General features: G+C 49.0%; 1 protein-coding gene across 2 annotated transcripts in view; it reads right to left on the bottom strand.

Annotated features, from left to right (window-relative positions):
* Positions 1 to 3,321: 3,321 nt before the first annotated feature.
* dpp6b (dipeptidyl-peptidase 6b) overlaps positions 3,322 to 25,536 on the bottom strand; it is a 148,252-nt gene continuing 126,037 nt past the window's right edge. For both annotated transcript variants that reach the window (XM_072688447.1, XM_072688448.1), the window contains exon 26: positions 3,322 to 4,793. In XM_072688447.1, coding sequence (XP_072544548.1) covers positions 4,644 to 4,793 — 150 coding nt within the window. In that variant the 3' untranslated portion in view covers positions 3,322 to 4,643. The remainder of the gene's footprint in view (positions 4,794 to 25,536) is intronic.

A 25,536-nucleotide genomic window follows, 5' to 3' on the forward strand; every position in this document is an offset into this window, starting at 1 on the left:
TATCCCCCACCACCATATCCCCTATACTCCCCATATCCCCCACCACCATATCCCCTATACTCCTCATATCCCCCACCACCATATCCCCTATACTCCCCATATCCCCCACCACCATATCCCCTATACTCCCCATATCCCCCACCACCATATCCCCTATACTCCCCATATCCCCTATACTCCCCATATCCCCACCACCATATCCCCTATACTCCTCATATCCCCCACCACCATATCCCCTATACTCCCCATATCTCCCACCACCATATCCCCCACCACCATATCCCCTATACTCCCCATATCCCCTATACTCCCCATATCCCCCACCACCATATCCCCTATGCTCCCCATATCCCCCACCACCATATCCCCTATACTCCCCATATCCCCACCACCATATCCCCTATACTCCCCATATCCCCACCACCATATCCCCTATACTCCCCATATCCCCTATAATCCCCACCACCATATCCCCTATACTCCCCATATCCCCTATAATCCCCACCACCATATCCCCTATACTCCCCATATCCCCCACCACCATATCCCCTATTCTCCCCATATCCCCCACCACCATATCCCCTATACTCCTCATATCCCCCACCACCATATCCCCTATACTCCCCATATCCCCTATACTCCTCATATCCCCTATACTCCTCATATCCCCACAGCCCCATACTCCCCACAACCCATATCCCTAACATCCCAATATTATTATTATTATTATTAATAATAATAACAACAATAATAAATACTACTACTAATAATAGTTAATTATTTTAAATATAAGAAGTGAAACACTGTAATTACTGCTCTATAAACTGCTGCAGAACACAACCGCAGACCACTAGTGTTGCGCGCTATACCAACACTACTACACTTGAAAAGTACTGCGATACTTCATCGTTAAAAGCGGTACCATGTCCCGTTTCTTCAGTCCCGGACTGACTGACTGACTCACTGACTCACTGACTGACTGACTGACTCACTGACTGACTGACTGACTCACTGATTGACTGACTGACTGACTCGCTGACTCACTGACTGACTCACTCACTGACTGACTGACTGACTCACTGACTGACTGACTGACTCACTGATTGACTGACTGACTGACTCGCTGACTCACTGACTGACTCACTCACTGACTGACTGACTCACTGACTCACTGACTGACTCACTGACTGACTCACTGATTGACTGACTGACTGACTCGCTGACTCACTGACTGACTGACTCACTGACTGACTGACTGACTCACTCACTGACTGACTGACTCACTGACTGACTGAAATAAGAGCGGTATTTCCACCGACTGCCACAGGGGGGCAGTGCGCAGCCTCCTCTCTGCAGTGCAGGCGGAGAGTCAGAAGGGGGCGCAGCAGGTTCTGCAGAGCGGCGTCAGCGTGTGGAGGAAAAGCTCGTTATCGAAGCGGAAACGGGATTATCCTTCCTAGACAGTCAGAGCCAGTTACACCCGCCCGTAGACCCGAACAGACCACAAGAGCAGAACACCCCAGACCCCCCAGACCCCCCAAAACACGCAGAGCTAAAGTAGAGCGGGTTAGCGAGTCAAGATAAACTACACACCGAGCTCCAGTCAGAGGCAGGTGTGTGTGTGTGTGTGTGTGTGTGTGTGTGTGTGTGTGTGTGTGTGTGTGTGTGTGTGTGTGTGTGTGTGTGTGGGGGGGGGGGGGGGTTAAGTTAACTGGCTTTTCTTTATTGATAAGTCTAATCGAAGTATCCACCGATCTGCCGAACTGGTCACCTTATGGTCACCTGAACCTCCGTGCTGCTGAATATCAGACAGTAGAGCAGCAGCAGTTCATGAATGTTTAGGTCTGTGCTGGATGAGGGTGGTGTTGGTGGTGTTTTGCTGGATGAGGGTGGTGTTGGTGGTGTTGGTGGTGTTGGTGGTGTTTTGCTGGATGAGGGTGGTGTTGGTGGTGTTTTGCTGGATGAGGGTGGTGTTGGTGGTGTTGGTGGTGTTTTGCTGTATCAGGTCAGTGTCGGTATTCAGAGATTTATCGTATCTTTTGATAAAACTGCAGATCAATTTACAGCTGCTGTTCAGCATTAGCGTGGTGTGCTGTTTAATAACTGACCACAGCTGTGTGTGTGTGTGTGTGTGTGTGTGTGTGTGTGTGTGTGTGTGTGTGTGTTGTTATAGGTCATGTTTTCAGCATAATGTTTTTTTGATGGGGCCACAAATCCTCCAGAGCCCTCCTACCTGCCTGTCTGCCCTGGGGTCAGTGTATTACTGGCCCGTGTCCGGATTCACAAAAGCTTTCATATGAAAAAACAGAAGAATCTTAAAATCATTTATATCACATTTATAACATTTTAAAAATGCAATTCTGTAAAAAAAAAAAAAAAAAAAGAATAATTATAAATATATATACACATATTGGTATGTCCTCAATACCCTATGTGTTTTCTTCTGTAGCTGATTGTAATAAAGCCTTATTAATGATTAATGAATAACGTTTAAAAAATCAAGGAAAAAAACTAAGAAATCTGATGATTTTTTTCTGATGTAAAAGGATCTAAGCTGGTCTTCTCGAGGTGTTTGTGGATTTGGCTGCAGGTGAGTTTATTGGCTGAGGAGTTTAGTGAATATTTAATTTCCTGATTTAGGATTTATTGGGTTTGGTTGGTATGTGAACAGTCAACTCTCCACAGTTCCTGCTGTTCTTGTTTGGGAACTGAGCTGATCCTTCTGTGACACTGAAGTGATGGGTTCCTCAGTCTGGACTGTTTGCTGAACCGGGTCAAAGTTAGATCAGGTATAAATAAATAATAAAAGAGAGGCTGGAAAGGGTCTGATCAAGTTAAAATGGGCATATTTGCTTCTTAAAGCCACAAACATTATATTGGTGTCATACAAAAACCTTGTATCTTCAAAACAGCAGCTTTACTGGAAAAGAAGAAAACCTAACTTTCAGTGGAAGTTGTGTTTGGAGCATTTTTATTGGTCCATTCATCAATAAATTTGGACAATGTAAAAAAAAAACCCAGTCAGATTCATATTACGTCAAAATGCGGGGGAAAAATAAAAGAATGGACATACAAGGTTTTTGAGTGACGGGGGGGGGGGGGGGGCTTGGTAATCTGGTACAAATCTTAAAATGATTGCTCACTTCAGCTCAGCAAGCTGATTTTGTTAAAACCGTTTTCCACCACTAGATGGCACAAGAGGACTGCTGGAGTTCCCCTGTAGGAGCACTGTTCTTTTGTTCTGTCTGAAAAGTGGTTCTTCTCCCTGTCTAGTAGAACCGGTTAAAAAACAAACAAACAAACAGCACAAATAGACAAAACGAAAGCTTTCAAAATGCTTTATGTACAACTTACACACAGGAGGGACCCGAACAATTGTAATTTACACATTTGTACATCTGCAGACAAGACAGGATTTCGCTCACGACGGTACATTTAAAGTGGAACCACAGAAGGACATTCAAGCGGTCAGAAATACAACACTTAAATAGATATTTAATTTTAATAACCAACAAAAAGGAGAATCAAATAAAGAGCAGTTCTTAATTCGCCAGCATGCCAAATCAGAAGGTAATAAAGGAAACGGGATCATCTGTACAAAATGTGCCTCGAGGACCTTTCAGACGAGTTCACAGGCGATCGATATGAAAGAAGGAAAGCGTTTACCTGACCACGGAAGCTGAATTTAAAATTCACTGTTTCTCTACAGCCAAAAAGACTGCGATTCTAGCAGGTCCAGATAAGACGCACTGGCAGGGTTCTCCCACACGGTTCTTCGTGTTCTGCTTTTCCACAATGTAAAAATTTCCCTATTTTTATTCATATATATTTTATGTTAAAGACTTGACGGACAGCCCATCTTGTACAGCTTTACTCCAGTAAGGCACAGTGACTAAAATGATGACCTCGGATTCTGCGGGTTCCTCAGCTGGATGAACTAATCAGAACGAGTTTAAAACCACATCGATTTCTAAGCCGACCCATTCACCACTGAACAGAATACTATGTTAAGGCCCTAATTCGGAAAAGCTGCTTTCGGGCCGTTTATTACTAAATATCAATTTAAAGCTACTGTACTGTAACAGATACTGGACCGAACAAGAAGTTCCACATGATTAGATCAGAAGGACAAATGAACAAACGCTCCGACTCCTTTACATCCCAACAAAAGGACCTTTTATGAGCTCTGTAACTGAACGCACACTGAAACGTATCACCGGGGGGGGGGGGAATGGTAGCTGATGGATTTCTTCAAATGGTATTTCCACTTCTTTGCCACTTCTGCCCTCAGTGTATAATCTATATATATATATCTATCTATTGTGCTATTACATCCCCTCTCAGTTCACACAAGGGCGCTCGACCAGGTGATTCATTGGCGGAAGGCGGGCGAAGAGGACTCGCTGGGTTCAGCTCCTCAGCTCACTCGGCAGAGGAAAGGTGAAGGGCTCAGGTCCATGCAGATGTTCAGGATGACCCATCTGAGACGGAGATGATGCAGACGATTATCATGAGGATGCAGGAGTTCTGGTTGGGGGGAGGGGGGACAGTTTGCATATTGGGCTATAAGCTGGCCTGCGCTTGGCTCTGAGGGAGTGTTGGTGGGTTGCTGTTTTTTTTTTTGTTGTTGCTGTTGATGGTGTTTAACCGTCATCCTCGTTCTCCTGCTCCAGCTCCTCTTCGCTCACGATCTCTGGCGGCCTGAAACACACCTCAAAGAAGTTGACGAGCGACTGGCTCAGGTGCTGCCGGGAGCCCTCCGAGTGGAGGAAGTGGCCCTCGTCTGGGTAGATCTGGAGAAGAAGAACAGGGAGAAAAATGAGCCTGGCTGTGTCCCAATCAGTGTGCCCTACATTGCACACTTGTTGTAGTGTCCTGAAGAACGGAGAACATCCTTACACACTAATCACAAAAAAACTGTTTCCCATTTCCTCCACAGTTGATTCGCCAGCCTGAACCTAGTCTACACTGGAACGTCTCCAGGTTTTGATTTTGGAGGAGTGTTGCAGTGTGTGTTTCTTTACAGCTGTTTGGGCAACTTAAAGGATATGAACACCCATGATAGAGGTCTGTGTGGGCCCTGAGCGGTTCAGTGGACTAAAGGTGCTGTCACTATGACCAGAGGTTTTGCTGGTTCAAATCCCAGTCATGCTGCTAGCTGGCGCCCTGAGAGAGCTTATGTTTTGCCCACATCACTCCAGTACAGTGTCACTGGTGTCTATAGAGCTTTAGTCCACCGTAACACCCAGCACCTGGAAAACAGCATGCCCTGAGGTTTGAACCAACAATCCTCACATCATAGTGACAGTGCCTTGTGCCACTGCGCCTCCACACAGGGCTCTGCTTATAGGTCACACTTGTATGTATTTGAACAGACTTTAAGAGAGTGCACAGCTGACTTAAAGCAGACTCTATGTCTTGGGATTTGAACCCACAATCCTCAGATCACAGTGTCTTATCCCACTGTACCACACAAGGACAAGGCTGCATTCCATACTTTAACAGACTTTAAGAGAGAGCACAGCTAGCTAAAATCAGACTCCAACTGCTGAAGGCATGTCATGGGATTTGAACCAACCATCCTCAGATCACAGGAGAAGCACCTTAGTCCACTGGATCACACAGGGGCACAGCAGCACTGGGTACTTGTATGTATTTTAACAGACTTTAAGAGAGAGCACAGCTGACTAAAATGCTCTGGGATTTGAACCCACAACCCACTTAACATAGCAACGGTACCTTAGCCCACCGGACTACATGGAGCCAAATTGGAGGTACAAACTTGAATGTATTTGAACAGACTTTGAGAGAGAGCACAGCTGACTAAAAGCAGACTCTATGTCAACCCACAATCCTCAGGAGTCCTGGGTGGTCCAGTGGAGAAAGCGAAACTGACTGGATCTGAAGCCTTTGGGTTCAAATCCCAGAGCATGTATCCTTCCTGGTCCAGCGGACTAAAGCATGGATATTGTGATCCAAAGGTTGTTGGTTCGATTCCAAGAGCATGCTGTTTGCTGCGGTCTGATTTTAGCTTGCTGTGCACTCTCTCTCTCTCAAAGTCTGTTCAAATGCATACAGGAATGCTGCCTTGCCAGAGGGCTGGGTGGTCCAGAGGAAAAAGGTGCTTGTTATGTGAGCCGGAGGTTGTAGGTTCAAACTTGAACAGCTGTCTTATGTTTTTAGCTAGCTGTTCTCTCTCGCTCGCTCTCTCTCTCAAAGGATGTTTAAATACATACAAGTATGTCATGCACTTGGAGCCCTCGGTGGCCTAGTGGGGTAAGGCCCGGCTGTTGTGATTTGAAGGTTGTAGGTTCAAATCCCTTGGTGTGCTTCAGCAGCCGGAGTGTGTTTTTAGCTAGCTCTTCTCTCTCGCTCGCTCTCTCTTTCTCAAAGGATGTTTAAATACATACAAGTATGCTAAGTGCTCTGAGCCCTATGTGGTCTAGTGGCATAAGTCACTTGTGCTGTGAGCTGAAGGTTGCAGGTACAAATTGCACATCATGAAGTCTGACTTTATTGTACTGTTTTCTCTCTCAAAGTATGTTTAAATACATACAAGTATGGCATGAGTTTTGAGTCTTGGGTGGCCTAGTGGGTTAAGGCCTGGTGTTGTGATCTGAGGGTTGTAGGTTCAAACCCCAGGGTGTGCTGCAGTGGTGGTGTGGTTTTTCTTAGCTTTGCTCTCTCAAAGTTAAATCTCAAAGTTCAAATACCCATACAAGTAGGTTGTGTGCTGTGAGTCCTGAATGGTCCAATGGGATAAAACACTTGTGTTGTGAGCTGAAGGTTGGAGGTTCAAATCACAGGGTGTGCTTTAGCACCTGTATTATGTTTTTAATTTGCTGTGCTCTCTCAAAGTCTGTTCAAATACCCATACAAGTATGTGGTGTGCTAAGAGTGCTGGGTGGTGCAGTGGGCTAAGGCACTAGTGCTGTTAGCAGAAGGTTGTGGGTTTGAATCCTGGTTAAGGTGGGTGGGGTGTTATTTTATTAAAATGTTTCTTAAAGTCTGTAAAGAATATGTATGTGACTGTTTAATTAACTTAGTAAGGTTAGACATGATTACACAGTTTCTCAAGGTCAGGTGTGTACCTTGGGGAGCTGTGTAATCATGTCTAACTTTGCTGTTGGTTGAACAGTCAGGTCACTTGTGTGTAGCTTACCTGGCATGTGATGCCCCTCCCCCTGTGGTGCCATCCCACCTCTGCCAGGGTTGCTCTGTAGCTGCTGCTACTGATGGCATGCAGTCTGACCCAGGCCTCCCATCCTGCCTCCTTTTGTGGGGAGCACAGCTGGATAAAACCAGACAGCAGCTGCCAAACAGCATGCCCTGGGGTTTGAACCCACAACTGTCACACCACAGCTACAGTGCCTTGTTCCACTGCACCACCCAGGGGCCCTTTTATATGTCACACTTGTATGTATTTGAACAGACTTTAAGAGAGAGCACAGCTGACTAAAATTCTACTCCAACTGCTGAAGGAAAGCTGCATGTCAAGAGATTTGAACCCACAATCTTCAGACCACAGCTGAAGTGCCTTAGTCCACTGGACCACAGAAGGACAGTGTTGCCTGGCGGACTTGTATGTATTTCAACAGGCTTTAAGAGAGCGCACAGCTGACTAAAATTCAACTCCAACTGCTGAAGAGAAGCAGCATGTGAAGGAATTTGAACCCACAACCTTCGGACGAAAGCAGATGGGCCTTAGCCCACTGCACCACACAGGGACACTGGTGAGTGGTGTATTCGTATGTATTTGAACAGACTTTAAGAGAGAGCACAGCTGACTAAAAGTCTACTCCAACTGCTGAAAGCAAGGTACTTTCCACAGGATTTGAACCCACGCTCTTCAGAACACAGCAGAAGCGCCTTAGCCCGCCGCACCACACAGGGACAGCGCTGCATGGCGTATTTGTATGTATTTTAACAGACTTTAAGAGAGAGCACAGCTGACTAAAATCAGACTCCAACTGCTAAAGGAAGCTGCACGCCACGGGACTCGAACCCTCAATCTTCAGACCAGCAGAAGTGTCTTAGTCCACTGCACCACAGAGGGACAGTAGCGCAAGGCGTATTGGTGTCAGAGGAGGGAGAGGCAGAGAGTGAGGGGAGGAAGAGGGAGCAGGGAGGGTCGGTAGGGGTGAGAGAAAGGGAGAGAGGGGTTAGAGAGGAAAGAGAGGAAGGGAGAGGGGGGGGGAGAAAGGGGGAAGAGAGAGAGTTGGGGGGAGGGGGAAGGGAGAGGGGGTGGTGGGGGGGTAGGGGGGAGAGTGGGGGAAGGAGGGAAAGAGAAGGGAGAGAGAGGGGATGAGGGGGAGAGGGGGGTGGTGGGGGAGGGGGAGAGAGGGGGGAGAAGGGGGAAGGAGAGCGAGGGGGAGAGGGGGGCGGTGGGGTAGGGGGAGAGTGGGGGGAAGGAGGGAAAGAGAGAGGAGAGAGAGAGGGGATGAGGGGGAGAGGGGGGTGGTGGGGTAGGGGGGAGAGGGGGGAGGAGGTGGAGAGAGGGGGGAGAAGGGGAGAGGGGGGGTGGTGGGGTAGGGGGGGAGAGGGGGGGAGGAGGTGGAGAGAGGGGGGAGAAGGGGAGGGGGGAGAGGGGGATGAGGGAGAGGGGTGGTGGGGTGGGGGGAGAGGGAGAGAGGGGGTGAGGGAGAGAGAGGGGGGTGCTAGCTCTGTGCTTTCTCTCAAAGTCTGTTCAAAAGTGCGAGCTGCACTCGGAAGCCTGGATGGTCTAGTGGAATAGTGCATGACAGCAGTGATCTGAACACTGTGGGTTCAAGTCCCGAAGAATGCTCTTTGTTGCAGTCTGATTTTAGCTACTGCTGCTCTCTCTCAAAGTATGTTCAAATACATAAGAAGTATGCGTTGTACTTGGAGTCCTGGGTGGTCCAGTGGAGTAAAACGTGACTGACTGGATCTGAAGCCTTGGGGTTCAAATCCCAGAGCGTGCTTTAAGCAGTAGTCTGATTTTAGCTAGCTGTTATCGCTCTGCATCTCTTAAAGTATGTTCAAATACATACAAGAATGACCAGTAGGAAGGGCTGTGGGTGGTCCAGAGGACTGAGGCACTGCTGCTGACATATAAAATTTGAGGGTTCAAATCCCAGGGCATGCTGTTTGGCAGCTGCAGCCTGACTTTTAGTGAGCTGTGCTCTCTCTCTTTCTCTCTCTCTCTCTCTCTCTCTCTCTCTCTCTCTCTCTCTCTCTCTGAAAGTCTGTTCAAATGTGGTAACATGCAACTTGTTATGTATCTTGGCTGGTCCAGTGGACTAAAGCATGGGTGTTGTAATCCGAAGGTCGTTGGTTCGATTCCAAGAGCATGCAGTTTGCTGCGGTCTGATTTTAGCTTGCTGTGCACTCTCTCTCTCTCAAAGTCTGTTCAAATGCATACAGGAATGCTGCCTTGCCAGAGGGCTGGGTGGTCCAGAAGAAAAAGGTGCTTGTTATGTGAGCCGGAGGTTGTAGGTTCAAACTTGAGCAGCTGTCTTATGTTTTTAGCTAGCTGTTCTCTCTCGCTCGCTCTCTCTCTCTCTCAAAGGATGTTTAAATACATACAAGTATGTCACGCACTTGGAGCCCTGGGTGGCCTAGTGGGTTAAGGCCCTGCTGTTGTGATTTGAAGATTGTAGGTTCAAATCCATTGGTGTGCTTCAGCAGCCAGAGTGTGTTTTTAGCTAGCTCTTCTCTCTCGCTCGCTCTCTCTTTCTCAAAGGATGTTTAAAAACATACAAGTATGCTAAGCGCTCTGAGCCCAATGTGGTCTAGTGGCATAAGTCGCTTGTGCTGTGAGCTGAAGGTTGCCGGTACAAATTGCACATCATGAAGTCTGACTTTATTGTGCTGTTTTCTCTCTCAAAGTATGTTTAAATACATACAAGTATGGTATGAGCTTTGAGTCTTGGGTGGCCTAGTGGGTTAAGGTCTGGTGTTGTGATCTGAGGGTTGTAGGTTCAAACCCCAGGGTGTGCTGCAGTGGTGGTGTGGTTTTTCTTAGCTTTGCTCTCTCAAAGTTAAATCTTAAAGTTCAAATACCCATACAAGTAGGTTGTGTGCTGTGAGTCCTGAATGGTCCAATGGGATAAAACACTTGTGCTGTGAGCTGAAGGTTGGAGGTTCAAATCACTGGGTGTGCTTTAGCACCTGTATTATGTTTTTAATTTGCTGTGCTCTCTCAAAGTCTGTTCAAATACCCATACAAGTATGTGGTGTGCTAAGAGTGCTGGGTGGTGCAGTGGGCTAAGGCACTAGTGCTGTTAGCAGAAGGTTGTGGGTTTGAATCCTGGTTAAGGGGGGGAGCTGTTATTTTATTAAAATGTTTCTTAAAGTCTGTAAAGAATATGTATGTGACTGTTTAATTAACTTAGTAAGGTTAGACATGATTACACAGTTTCTCAAGGTCAGGTGTGTACCTTGGGGAGTTGTGCAATCATGTCTAACTTTGCTGTTGGTTGAACAGTCAGGTCACTTATGTGTAGCTTACCTAGCATGTGATGCCCCTCCCCCTGTGGTGCCATCCCACCTCTCTGCCAGGGTTGCTCTCTAGCTGCTGCTACTGATGGCACGCAGTCTGACCCAGGCCTCCCATCCTGCCTCCTTTTGTGGGGAGCACAGCTGGATAAAACCAGACAGCAGCTGCCAAACAGCATGCCCTGGGGTTTGAACCCACAACTGTCACACCACAGCTACAGTGCCTTGTTCCACTGCACCACCCAGGGGCCCTTTTATATGTCACACTTGTATGTATTTGAACAGACTTTAAGAGAGAGCACAGCTGACTAAAATTCTACTCCAACTGCCGAAGGCAAGCTGCATGTCAAGAGATTTGAACCCACAATCTTCAGACCACAGCTGAAGCGCCTTAGTCCACTGGACCACAGAAGGACAGTGTTGCCTGGCGGACTTGTATGTATTTGAACAGGCTTTAAGAGAGAGCACAGCTGACTAAAATTCTACTCCAACTGCATGTTAAGAGATTTGAACCCACAATCTTCAGACCACAGCTGAAGCGCCTTAGTCCACTGGACCACAGAAGGACAACGTTGCTTGGCGTACTTGTATGTATTTCAACAGGCTTTAAGAGAGCGCACAGCTGACTAAAATTCTACTCCAACTGCTGAAGAGAAGCAGCATGTGAAGGAATTTGAACCCACAACCTTCGGACGAAAGCAGATGGGCCTTAGCCCACTGCACCACACAGGGACACTGGCGAGTGGTGTATTCGTATGTATTTGAACAGACTTTAAGAGAGAGCACAGCTGACTAAAAGTCTACTCCAACTGCTGAAAGCAAGGTACTTTCCACAGGATTTGAACCCACACTCTTCAGAACACAGCAGAAGTGCCTTAGCCCGCCGCACCACACAGGGACAGCGCTGCATGGCGTACTTGTATGTATTTGAACAGGCTTTAATAGAGCGCACAGCTGACTAAAATTCTATTCGAACTGCCGAAGGCAAGCTGCATGTCAAGAGATTTGAACCCACAACCTTCAGTCCACAGCTGTAGTGCCTTAGTCCACTGGACCACAGAAGGACAGTGTTGCTTGACGTACTTGTATGTATTTGAACAGACTTTAAGAGAGTGCACAGCTGACTAAAAGTCTACTCCAACTGCTGAAAATAAGGGGCTTTCCACAGGATTTGAACCCACACTCTTCAGAACACAGCAGAAGTGTCTTAGCCCGCCGCACCACACAGGGACAGCGCTGCATGGCGTACTTGTATGTATTTGAACAGGCTTTAATAGAGCGCACAGCTGACTAAAATTCTATTCGAACTGCCGAAGGCAAGCTGCATGTCAAGAGATTTGAACCCACAACCTTCAGTTCACAGCTGTAGTGCCTTAGTCCACTGGACCACCGAAGGACAGTGTCGCTTGACGTACTTGTATGTATTTGAACATACTTTAAGAGAGCGCACAGCTGACTAAAAGTCTACTCCAACTGCTGAAAGTAAGGTGCTTTCCACAGGATTTGAACCCACAATCTTCAGAACACAGCAGAAGTGCCTTAGCCCACTGCACCACACAGGGACAGCGCTGCATGGCGTATTTGTATGTATTTTAATAGACTTTAAGAGAGCACACAGCTGACTAAAATCAGACTCCAACTGCTGAGGGGAAGCAGCATGTGAAGAGATTTGAACCCACAACCTTTGGATCAAAGCAAGTGGGCCTTAGTCCACTGCCCCACCCAGGGACAGTAGTGTTTGGTGTATTTGTATGTATTTGAACAGACTTTAAGAGAGAGCACAGCTGACTAAAATCAGACTCCAACTGCTAAAGGAAGCTGCACGCCACGGGATTTGAACCCACAATCTTCAGACCACAGCAGAAGTGTCTTAGTCCACTGCACCACATAGGGACAGTAGCGCCAAGCGTATTGGTGTCAGAGGAGGGAGAGGCAGAGAGTGAGGGGAGGAAGAGGGAGCAGGGAGGGTCGGTAGGGGTGAGAGAAAGGGAGAGAGGGGTTAGAGAGGAAAGAGAGGAAGGGAGAGGGGGGAGGGGGAGAAAGGGGGAAGAGAGAGAGTTGGGGGGAGGGGGGAAGGGAGAGGGGGTGGTGGGGGGTAGGGGGAGGGGGGAGAGGGGGTGGTGGGGGTAGGGGGAGAGAGGGGGATGAGGGAGAGGGGTGGTGGGGTGGGGGGAGAGGGAGAGAGGGGGTGAGGGAGAGAGAGAGGGGGATGAGGGAGAGGGGGTGATGGGGTGGGGGGAGAAGGGGAGTGGGGTGGGGGAGAGGGGGTGAGGGAGACGGGGGTGATGGGGTGGGGGGGAGTGAGAGGGGGGTGAGGGAGAGGGGGTGATGGGGTGGGTGGGAGAGGGGGTGATATGGTGGGGGGAGAGGGAGAGAGAGGGGGTGGTGGGGGTGGTGGGGGTGGTGGGGGGGGAAGGAGAGAGAGAATGGGGAGGGACAGAGAGGGGGGTGCTAGCTCTGTGCTTTCTCTCAAAGTCTGTTCAAAAGTGCGAGCTGCACTCGGAAGCCTGGATGGTCTAGTGGAATAGTGCATGACAGCAGTGATCTGAACACTGTGGGTTCAAGTCCTGAAGAATGCTCTTTGTTGCAGTCTGATTTTAGCTACTGCTGCTCTCTCTCAAAGTATGTTCAAATATATAAGAAGTATGCGTTGTACTCGGAGTCCTGGGTGGCCCAGTGGAGTAAAACGTGACTGACTGGATCTGAAGCCTTGGGGTTCAAATCCCAGAGCGTGCTTTATGCAGTAGTCTGATTTTAGCTAGCTGTTATCGCTCTGCATCTCTTAAAGTATGTTCAAATACATACAAGAATGACCAGTAGGGAGGGCTGTGGGTGGTCCAGAGGACTGAGGCACTGCTGCTGACATGTAAAATTTGAGGGTTCAAATCCCAGGGCATGCTGTTTGGCAGCTGCAGCCTGACTTTTAGTGAGCTGTGCTCTCTCTCTTTCTCTCTCTCTCTCTCTCTCTCTCTCTCTCTCTCTGAAAGTCTGTTCAAATGTGGTAACATGCAACTTGTTATGTATCTTGGCTGGTCCAGTGGACTAAAGCATGGGTGTTGTAATCCGAAGGTCGTTGGTTCGATTCCAAGAGCATGCAGTTTGCTGCGGTCTGATTTTAGCTTGCTGTGCACTCTCTCTCTCTCAAAGTCTGTTCAAATGCATACAGGAATGCCGCCTTGCCAGAGGGCTGGGTGGTCCAGAGGAAAAAGGTGCTTGTTATGTGAGCCGGAGGTTGTAGGTTCAAACTTGAACAGCTGTCTTATGTTTTTAGCTAGCTGTTCTCTCTCGCTCGCTCTCGCTCTCTCTCAAAGAATGTTTAAATACATACAAGTATGTCACACACTTGGAGCCCTGGGTGGCCTAGTGGGTTAAGGCCTTGCTGTTGTGATTTGAAGGTTGTAGGTTCAAATCCCTTGGTGTGCTTCAGCAGCCGGAGCGTGTTTTTAGCTAGCTCTTCTCTCTCGCTCGCTCTCTCTTTCTCAAAGGATGTTTAAATACATACAAGTATGCTAAGCGCTCTGAGCCCTATGTGGTCTAGTGGCATAAGTCGCTTGTGCTGTGAGCTGAAGGTTGCCGGTACAAATTGCACATCATGAAGTCTGACTTTATTGTGCTGTTTTCTCTCTCAAAGTATGTTTAAATACATACAAGTATGGCGTGAGCTTTGAGTCTTGGGTGGCCTAGTGGGTTAAGGCCTGGTGTTGTGATTTGAAGGTTGTAGGTTCAAACCCCAGGGTGTGCTGCAGTGGTGGTGTGGTTTTTCTTAGCTTTGCTCTCTCAAAGTTAAATCTCAAAGTTCAAATACCCATACAAGTAGGTTGTGTGCTGTGAGTCCTGAATGGTGCAATGGGATAAAACACTTGTGCTGTGAGCTAAAGGTTGGAGGTTCAAATCACAGGCTGTGCTTTAGCACCTGTATTATGTTTTTAATTTGCTGTGCTCTCTCAAAGTCTGTTCAAATACCCATACAAGTATGGGGTGTGCTAAGAGTGCTGGGTGGTGCAGTGGGCTAAGGCACTAGTGCTGTTAGCAGAAGGTTGTGGGTTTGAGTCCTGGTTAAGGTGGGTGGGGTGTTATTTTATTAAAATGTTTCTTAAAGTCTGTAAAGAATATGTATGTGACTGTTTAATTAACTTAGTAAGGTTAGACATGATTACACAGTTTCTCAAGGTCAGGTGTGTACCTTGGGGAACTGTGTACTCATGTCTAACTTTGCTGTTGGTTGGACAGTCAGGTCACTTATGTGTAGCTTACTTGGCATGTGATGCCCCTCCCCCTGTGGTGCCATCCCACCTCTCTGCCAGGGTTGCTCTCTAGCTGCTGCTACTACTGATGGCATGCAGTCTGACCCAGGCCTCCCATCCTGCCTCCTTTTGTGGGGAGCACAGCTGGATAAAACCAGACAGCAGCTGCCAAACAGCATGCCCTGGGGTTTGAACCCACACCTGTCATACCACAGCTACAGTGCCTTGTTCCACTGCACCACCCAGGGGCCCTTTTATATGTCACACTTGTATGTATTTGAACAGACTTTAAGAGAGAGCACAGCTGACTAAAATTCTACTCCAACTGCCGAAGGCAAGCTGCATGTCAAGAGATTTGAACCCACAATTTTCAGATCACAGCTGAAGCGCCTTAGTCCACTGGACCACAGAAGGACAGTGTTGCCTGGCGGACTTGTATGTATTTCAACAGGCTTTAAGAGAGCGCACAGCTGACTAAAATTCTACTCCAACTGCTGAAGAGAAGCAGCATGTGAAGGAATTTGAACCCACAACCTTCGGACGAAAGCAGATGGGCCTTAGCCCACTGCACCACACAGGGACACTGGTGAGTGGTGTATTCGTATGTATTTGAACAGACTTTAAGAGAGAGCACAGCTGACTGAAAGTCTACTCCAACTGCTGAAGGCAAGCTGCATGTCAAGAGATTTGAACCCACAACCTTCAGTTCACAGCTGTAGTGCCTTAGTCCACTGGACCACCGAAGGACAGTGTCGTTTGACGTACTTGTATGTATTTGAACATACTTTAAGAGAGCGCACAGCTGACTAAAAGTCTACTCCAACTGCTGAAAGTAAGGTGCTTTCCACAGGATTTGAACCCACAATCTTCAGAACACAGCAGAAGTGCCTTAGCCCACTGCACCACACAGGGACAGCGCTGCATGGCGTATTTGTATGTATTTTAACAGACTTTAAGAGAGAGCACAGCTGACTAAAATTAGACTCCAACTGCTAAAGGCAAGCTGCATACCACAGGATTTGAACCCACACTCTTCAGGCCGCAGCTAAAGTATCTTAGTCCGCTGCACCACACAGGGACAATGCTGGGTGGTGTATTTGCATGTATTTGAACAGGCTCTAAGAGAGCACACAGCTGACTAAAGTTAGGCTCCAACTGCTGAAGAGAAGCAGCATGTGAAGAGATTTGAACCCACAACCTTTGGATCAAAGCAAGTGGGCCTTAGCCCACTGCCCCACCCAGGGACAGTAGTGCTTGGTGTATTTGTATGTATTTGAACAGACTTTAAGAGAGAGCACAGCTGACTAAAATCAGACTCCAACTGCTAAAGGAAGCTGCACGCCACGGGATTTGAACCCACAATCTTCAGACCACAGCAGAAGTGTCTTAGTCCACTGCACCACATAGGGACAGTAGCGCAAGGCGTATTGGTGTCAGAGGAGGGAGAGGCAGAGAGTGAGGGGAGGAAGAGGGAGCAGGGAGGGTCGGTAGGGGTGAGAGAAAGGGAGAGAGGGGTTAGAGAGGAAAGAGAGGAAGGGGGAGGGGGGGAGGGGGAGAAAGGGGGAAGAGAGAGAGTTGGGGGGAGGGGGGAAGGGAGAGGGGTTGGTGGGGGGTAGGGGGAGAGAGGGGGTAGGGGGAGAGTGGGGGGAAGGAGGGAAAGAGAGGGGAGAGAGAGAGGGGATGAGGGGGTGGTGGGGTAGGGGGGAGAGGAGGTGGAGAGAGGTGGGAGAAGGGGAGAGGGGGGTGGTGGGGTAGGGGGGGAGGAGGTGGAGAGAGGGGGGAGAAGGGGAGGGGGGAGAGGGGGTGGTGGGGGTAGGGGGAGAGAGGGGGGGAGGAGGTGGAGAGAGGGGGGAGGGGGGAGAGGGGGTGGTGGGGGTAGGGGGAGAGAGGGGGGAGAGGGGTGGTGGGGTGGGGGAGAGGGAGAGAGGGGGTGAGGGAGACGGGGGTGATGGGGTGGGGGGGAGTGAGAGGGGGGTGAGGGAGAGGGGGTGATGGGGTGGGTGGGAGAGGGGGTGATATGGTGGGGGGAGAGGGAGAGAGAGGGGGTGGTGGTGGGGGGGGAAGGAGAGAGAGAATGGGGAGGGACAGAGAGGGGGGGTGCTAGCTCTGTGCTTTCTCTCAAAGTCTGTTCAAAAGTGCGAGCTGCACTCGGAAGCCTGGATGGTCTAGTGGAATAGTGCATGACAGCAGTGATCTGAACACTGTGGGTTCAAGTCCTGAAGAATGCTATTTGTTGCAGCCTGATTTTAGCTACTGCTGCTCTCTCTCAAAGTATGTTCAAATACATAAGAAGTATGCGTTGTACTTGGAGTCCTGGGTGGTCCAGTGGAGTAAGACGTGACTGACTGGATCTGAAGCCTTGGGGTTCAAATCCCAGAGCGTGTTTTATGCAGTAGTCTGATTTTAGCTAGCTGTTATCGCTCTGCATCTCTTAAAGTATGTTCAAATACATACAAGAATGACCAGTAGGAAGGGCTGTGGGTGGTCCAGAGGACTGAGGCACTGCTGCTGACATATAAAATTTGAGGGTTCAAATCCCAGGGCATGCTGTTTGGCAGCTGCAGCCTGACTTTTAGTGAGCTGTGCTCTCTCTCTTTCTCTCTCTCTCTCTCTCTCTCTCTCTCTCTCTCTCTCTCTGAAAGTCTGTTCAAATGTGGTAACATGCAACTTGTCATGTATCTTGGCTGGTCCAGTGACTAAAGCATGGGTGTTGTCTTCCGAAGGTCGTTGGTTCGATTCCAAGAGCATGCTGTTTGCTGCGGTCTGATTTTAGCTTGCTGTGCACTCTCTCTCTCTCAAAGTCTGTTCAAATGCATACAGGAATGCCGCCTTGCCAGAGGGCTGGGTGGTCCAGAGGAAAAAGGTGCTTGTTATGTGAGCCGGAGGTTGTAGGTTCAAACTTAAGCAGCTGTCTTATGTTTTTAGCTAGCTGTTCTCTCTCGCTCGCTCTCGCTCTCTCTCAAAGAATGTTTAAATACATACAAGTATGTCAAGCACTTGGAGCCCTGGGTGGCGTAGTGGGTTAAGGCCTTGCTGTTGTGATTTGAAGGTTGTAGGTTCAAATCCCTGGTGTGCTTCAGCAGCCGGAGTGTGTTTTTAGCTAGCGCTTCTCTCTCGCTCGCTCTCTCTTTCTCAAAGGATGTTTAAATACATACAAGTATGCTAAGTGCTCTGAGCCCTATGTGGTCTAGTGGCATAAGTCGCTTGTGCTGTGAGCTGAAGGTTGCAGGTACAAATTGCACATCATGAAGTCTGACTTTATTGTGCTGTTTTCTCTCTCAAAGTATGTTTAAATACATACAAGTATGGCGTGAGCTTTGAGTCTTGGGTGGCCTAGTGGGTTAAGGCCTGGTGTTGTGATTTGAGGGTTGTAGGTTCAAACCCCAGGGTGTGCTGCAGTGGTGGTGTGGTTTTTCTTAGCTTTGCTCTCTCAAAGTTAAATCTCAAAGTTCAAATACCCATATAAGTAGGTTGTGTGCTGTGAGTCCTGAATGGTGCAATGGGATAAAACACTTGTGCTGTGAGCTGAAGGTAGGAGGTTCAAATCACAGGGTGTGCTTTAGCACCTGTATTATGTTTTTAATTTGCTGTGCTCTCTCAAAGTCTGTTCAAATACCCATACAAGTATGTGGTGTGCTAAGAGTGCTGGGTGGTGCAGTGGGCTAAGGCACTAGTGCTGTTAGCAGAAGGTTGTGGGTTTGAGTCCTGGTTAAGGTGGGTGAGGTGTTATTTTATTAAAATGTTTCTTAAAGTCTGTAAAGAATATGTATGTGACTGTTTAATTAACTTAGTAAGGTTAGACATGATTACACAGTTTCTCAAGGTCAGGTGTGTACCTTGGGGAACTGTGTAATCATGTCTAACTTTGCTGTTGGTTGGACAGTCAGGTCACTTATGTGTAGCTTACCCTGGCATGTGATGCCCCTCCCCCTGTGGTGCCATCCCACCTCTCTGCCAGGGTTGCTCTCTAGCTGCTGCTACTGGTGGCATGCAGTCTGACTCAGGCCTCCCATCCTGCCTCCTTTTGTGGGGAGCACAGCTGGATAAAACCAGACAGCAGCTGCCAAACAGCATGCCCTGGGGTTTGAACCCACAATGGTCACACCACAGCTACAGTGCCTTGTTCCACTGCACACCCAGGGGCCCTTTTATATGTCACACTTGTATGTATTTGAACAGACTTTAGAGAGAGCACAGCTGACTAAAATTCTACTCCAACTGCCGAAGGCAAGCTGCATGTCAAGAGATTTGAATCCACAATCTTCAGACCACAGCTGAAGCGCCTTAGTCCACTGGACCACAGAAGGACAGTGTTGCCTGGCGGACTTGTATGTATTTGAACAGGCTTTAAGAGAGAGCACAGCTGACTAAAATTCTACTCCAACTGCATGTTAAGAGATTTGAACCCACAATTTTCAGACCACAGCTGAAGTGCCTTAGTCCACTGGACCACAGAAGGACAATGTTGTTTGGCGTACTTGTATGTATTTCAACAGGCTTTAAGAGAGCGCACAGCTGACTAAAATTCTACTCCAACTGCTGAAGAGAAGCAGCATGTGAAGGAATTTGAACCAACAACCTTCGGACGAAAGCAGATGGGCCTTAGCCCACTGCACCACACAGGGACACTGGTGAGTGGTGTATTCGTATGTATTTGAACAGACTTTAAGAGAGAGCACAGCTGACTAAAAGTCTACTCCAACTGCTGAAAGCAAGGTACTTTCCACAGGATTTGAACCCACACTCTTCAGAACACAGCAGAAGTGCCTTAGCCCACTGCACCACACAGGGACAGCGCTGCATGGCGTACTTGTATGTATTTGAACAGGCTTTAATAGAGCGCACAGCTGACTAAAATTCTATTCGAACTGCCGAAGGCAAGCTGCATGTCAAGAGATTTGAACCCACAACCTTCAGTCCACAGCTATAGTGCCTTAGTCCACTGGACCACCGAAGGACAGTGTCACTTGACGTACTTGTATGTATTTGAACAGACTTTAAGAGAGCGCACAGCTGACTAAAAGTCTACTCCAACTGCTGAAAGTAAGGTGCTTTCCACAGGATTTGAACCCACAATCTTCAGAACACAGCAGAAGTGCCTTAGCCCACTGCACCACACAGGGACAGCGCTGCATGGCGTATTTGTATGTATTTTAACAGACTTTAAGAGAGAGCACAGCTGACTAAAATCAGACTCCAACTGCTGAAGGGATACAGCATGTGAAGAGATTTGACCCACAACCTTTGGATCAAAGCAAGTGGGCCTTAGTCCACTGCCCCACCCAGGGACAGTAGTGCTTGGTGTATTTGTATGTATTTGAACAGACTTAAGAGAGAGCACAGCTGACTAAAATCAGACTCCAACTGCTAAAGGAAGCTGCACGCCACGGGATTTGAACCCACAATCTTCAGACCACAGCAGAAGTGTCTTAGTCCACTGCACCACATAGGGACAGTAGCACCAGGCGTATTGGTGTCAGAGGAGGGAGAGGCAGAGAGTGAGGGGAGGAAGAGGGAGCAGGGAGGGTCGGTAGGGGTGAGAGAAAGGGAGAGAGGGTTTAGAGAGGAAAGAGAGGAAGGGAGAGGGGGGAGGGGGAGAAAGGGGGAAGAGAGAGAGTTGGGGGGAGGGGGGGAGGGAGAGGGGGTGGTGGGGGGGAGGGGGGAGAGGGGTGGTGGGGGTAGGGGGAGAGAGGGGGATGAGGGAGAGGGATGGTGGGGTGGGGGGAGAGGGAGAGAGGGGGTGAGGGAGAGAGAGAGGGGGATGAGGGAGAGGGGTGATGGGGTGGGGGGAGAAGGGGAGAGGGGTGGTGGGGTGGGGGAGAGGGGGTGAGGGAGACGGGGGTGATGGGGTGGGGGGGTGAGAGGGGGGTGAGGGAGAGGGGTGATGGGGTGGGTGGAGAGGGGGTGATATGGTGGGGGGAGAGGGAGAGAGAGGGGGTGGTGGGGGTGGTGGGGGGGGAAGGAGAGAGAGAATGGGGAGGGACAGAGAGGGGGGTGCTAGCTCTGTGCTTTCTCTCAAAGTCTGTTCAAAAGAGCGAGCTGCACTCGGAAGCCTGGATGGTCTAGTGGAATAGTGCATGACAGCAGTGATCTGAACACTGTGGGTTCAAGTCCGAAGAATGCTATTTGTTGCAGTCTGATTTTAGCTACTGCTGCTCTCTCTCAAAGTATGTTCAAATACATAAGAAGTATGCAGTGTACTCGGAGTCCTGGGTGGTCCAGTGGAGTAAAACGTGACTGACTGGATCTGAAGCCTTGGGGTTCAAATCCAGAGCGTGCTTTATGCAGTAATCTGATTTTAGCTAGCTGTTATCGCTCTGCATCTCTTAAAGTATGTTCAAATACATACAAGAATGACCAGTAGGAAGGGCTGTGGGTGGTCCAGAGGACTGAGGCACTGCTGCTGACATATAAAATTTGAGGGTTCAAATCCCAGGGCATGCTGTTTGGCAGCTGCAGCCTGACTTTTAGTGAGCTGTGCTCTCTCTCTTTCTCTCTCTCTCTCTCTCTCTCTCTCTCTCTCTCTCTCTCTCTCTCTCTCTCTCTCTCTGAAAGTCTGTTCAAATGTGGTAACATGCAACTTGTTATGTATCTTGGCTGGTCCAGTGGACTAAAGCATGGGTGTTGTAATCCGAAGGTCGTTGGTTCGATTCCAAGAGCATGCTGTTTGCTGCGGTCTGATTTTAGCTTGCTGTGCACTCTCTCTCTCTCTCTCAAAGTCTGTTCAAATGCATACAGGAATGGTCTAGTGGCATAAGTCGCTTGTGCTGTGAGCTGAAGGTTGCAGGTACAAATTGCACGTCATGAAGTCTGACTTTATTGTGCTGTTTTCTCTCTCAAAGTATGTTTAAATACATACAAGTATGGCGTGAGCTTTGAGTCTTGGGTGGCCTAGTGGGTTAAGGCCTGGTGTTGTGATTTGAGGGTTGTAGGTTCAAACCCCAGGGTGTGCTGCAGTGGTGGTGTGGTTTTTTCTTAGCTTTGCTCTCTCAAGTTAAATCTCAAAGTTCAAATACCCATATAAGTAGGTTGTGTGCTGTGAGTCCTGAATGGTGCAATGGGATAAAACACTTGTGCTGTGAGCTGAAGGTTGGAGGTTCAAAATCACAGGGTGTGCTTTAGCACCTGTATTATGTTTTTAATTTGCTGTGCTCTCTCAAAGTCTGTTCAAATACCCATACAAGTATGTGGTGTGCTAAGAGTGCTGGGTGGTGCAAGTGGGCTAAGGCACTAGTGCTGTTAGCAGAAGGTTGTGGTTTGAGTCCTGGTTAAGGTGGGTGAGGTGTTATTTTATTAAAATGTTTCTTAAAGTCTGTAAAGAATATGTATGTGACTGTTTAATTAACTTAGTAAGGTTAGACATGATTACACAGTTTCTCAAGGTCAGGTGTGTACCTTGGGGAGCTGTGTAATCATGTCTAACTTTGCTGTTGGTTGGACAGTCAGGTCACTTACGTGTAGCTTACCTGGCATGTGATGCCCCTCCCCCTGTGGTGCCATCCCACCTCTCTGCCAGGGTTGCTCTCTAGCTGCTGCTACTGATGGCATGCAGTCTGACCCAGGCCTCCCATCCTGCCTCCTTTTGTGGGGAGCACAGCTGGATAAAACCAGACAGCAGCTGCCAAACAGCATGCCCTGGGGTTTGAACCCACAATGGTCACACCACAGCTACAGTGCCTTGTTCCACTGCACCACCCAGGGGCCCTTTTATATGTCACACTTGTATGTATTTGAACAGACTTTAAGAGAGAGCACAGCTGACTAAAATTCTACTCCAACTGCCGAAGGCAAGCTGCATGTCAAGAGATTTGAACCCACAATCTTCAGACCATAGCTGAAGCGCCTTAGTCCACTGGACCACAGAAGGACAGTGTTGCCTGGCGGACTTGTATGTATTTGAACAGGCTTTAAGAGAGAGCACAGCTGACTAAAATTCTACTCCAACTGCTGAAGAGAAGCAGCATGTGAAGGAATTTGAACCCACAACCTTCGGACGAAAGCAGATGGGCCTTAGCCCACTGCACCACACAGGGACACTGGTGAGTGGTGTATTCGTATGTATTTGAACAGACTTTAAGAGAGAGCACAGCTGACTAAAAGTCTACTCCAACTGCTGAAAGCAAGGTACTTTCCACAGGATTTGAACCCACACTCTTCAGAACACAGCAGAAGTGTCTTAGCCCGCCGCACCACACAGGGACAGCGCTGCATGGCGTATTTGTATGTATTTGAACAGGCTTTAATAGAGCGCACAGCTGACTAAAATTCTATTTGAACTGCCGAAGGCAAGCTGCATGTCAAGAGATTTGAACCCACAACCTTCAGTTCACAGCTGTAGTGCCTTAGTCCACTGGACCACCGAAGGACAGTGTCGCTTGACGTACTTGTATGTATTTGAACATACTTTAAGAGAGCGCACAGCTGACTAAAAGTCTACTCCAACTGCTGAAAGTAAGGTGCTTTCCACAGGATTTGAACCCACAATCTTCAGAACACAGCAGAAGTGCCTTAGCCCACTGCACCACACAGGGACAGCGCTGCATGGCGTATTTGTATGTATTTTAACAGACTTTAAGAGAGAGCACAGCTGACTAAAATTAGACTCCAACTGCTAAAGGCAAGCTGCATACCACAGGATTTGAACCCACACTCTTCAGGCCGCAGCTAAAGTATCTTAGTCCGCTGCACCACACAGGGACAATGCTAGATGGTGTATTTGCATGTATTTGAACAGGCTCTAAGAGAGCACACAGCTGACTAAAGTTAGGCTCCAACTGCTGAAGAGAAGCAGCATGTGAAGAGATTTGAACCCACAACCTTTGGATCAAAGCAAGTGGGCCTTAGCCCACTGCCCCACCCAGGGACAGTAGTGCTTGGTGTATTTGTATGTATTTGAACAGGCTTTAAGAGCGAGCACAGCTGACTAAAATCAGACTCCAACTGCTAAAGGAAGCTGCACGCCACGGGATTTGAACCCACAATCTTCAGACCACAGCAGAAGTGTCTTAGTCCACTGCACCACATAGGGACAGTAGCGCCAAGCGTATTGGTGTCAGAGGAGGGAGAGGCAGAGAGTGAGGGGAGGAAGAGGGAGCAGGGAGGGTCGGTAGGGGTGAGAGAAAGGGAGAGAGGGGTTAGAGAGAAAAGAGAGGAAGGGGGAAGGGGGAGGGGGAGAAAGGGGGAAGAGAGAGAGTTGGGGGGAGGGGGGAAGGGAGAGGGGGTGGTGGGGGGTAGGGGGAGAGAGGGGGTAGGGGGAGAGTGGGGGGAAGGAGGGAAAGAGAGGGGAGAGAGAGAGGGGATGAGGGGGTGGTGGGGTAGGGGGGAGAGGAGGTGGAGAGAGGTGGGAGAAGGGGAGAGGGGGGTGGTGGGGTAGGGGGGGAGGAGGTGGAGAGAGGGGGGAGAAGGGGAGGGGGGAGAGGGGGTGGTGGGGGTAGGGGGAGAGAGGGGGGGAGGAGGTGGAGAGAGGGGGGAGAAGGGGAGGGGGGAGAGGGGGGTGGTGGGGGTAGGGGGAGAGAGGGGGATGAGGGAGAGAGGGGGTGAGGGAGAGAGAGAGGGGGATGAGGGAGAGGGGGTGATGGGGTGGGGGGAGAAGGGGAGGGGGGTGGTGGGGTGGGGGAGAGGGAGAGAGGGGGTGAGGGAGACGGGGGTGATGGGGTGGGGGGAGTGAGAGGGGGGTGAGGGAGAGGGGGTGATGGGGTGGGTGGGAGAGGGGGTGATATGGTGGGGGGAGAGGGAGAGAGAGGGGGTGGTGGGGGTGGTGGGGGGGGGAAGGAGAGAGAGAATGGGGAGGGACAGAGAGGGGGGTGCTAGCTCTGTGCTTTCTCTCAAAGTCTGTTCAAAAGTGCGAGCTGCACTCGGAAGCCTGGATGGTCTAGTGGAATAGTGCATGACAGCAGGGATCTGAACGCTGTGGGTTCAAGTCCTGAAGAATGCTCTTTGTTGCAGTCTGATTTTAGCTACTGCTGCTCTCTCTCAAAGTATGTTCAAATACATAAGAAGTATGCGTTGTACTCGGAGTCCTGGGTGGTCCAGTGGAGTAAGACGTGACTGACTGGATCTGAAGCCTTGGGGTTCAAATCCCAGAGCGTGCTTTATGCAGTAGTCTGATTTTAGCTAGCTGTTATCGCTCTGCATCTCTTAAAGTATGTTCAAATACATACAAGAATGACCAGTAGGAAGGGCTGTGGGTGGTCCAGAGGACTGAGGCACTGCTGCTGACATATAAAATTTGAGGGTTCAAATCCCAGGGCATGCTGTTTGGCAGCTGCAGCCTGACTTTTAGTGAGCTGTGCTCTCTCTCTTTCTCTCTCTCTCTCTCTCTCTCTCTCTCTCTCTCTCTCTCTCTCTGAAAGTCTGTTCAAATGTGGTAACATGCAACTTGTTATGTATCTTGGCTGGTCCAGTGGACTAAAGCATGGGTGTTGTCTTCCGAAGGTCGTTGGTTCGATTCCAAGAGCATGCTGTTTGCTGCGGTCTGATTTTAGCTTGCTGTGCACTCTCTCTCTCTCAAAGTCTGTTCAAATGCATACAGGAATGCCGCCTTGCCAGAGGGCTGGGTGGTCCAGAGGAAAAAGGTGCTTGTTATGTGAGCCGGAGGTTGTAGGTTCAAACTTGAACAGCTGTCTTATGTTTTTAGCTAGCTGTTCTCTCTCGCTCGCTCTCGCTCTCTCTCAAAGAATGTTTAAATACATACAAGTATGTCACGCACTTGGAGCCCTGGGTGGCCTAGTGGGTTAAGGCCTTGCTGTTGTGATTTGAAGGTTGTAGGTTCAAATCCCTTGGTGTGCTTCAGCAGCCGGAGTGTGTTTTTAGCTAGCTCTTCTCTCTAGCTCGC

Source organism: Salminus brasiliensis, chromosome 9 (assembly GCF_030463535.1).
Source record: "Salminus brasiliensis chromosome 9, fSalBra1.hap2, whole genome shotgun sequence".
NCBI classification, from domain to species: Eukaryota; Metazoa; Chordata; class Actinopteri; order Characiformes; family Bryconidae; genus Salminus; species Salminus brasiliensis.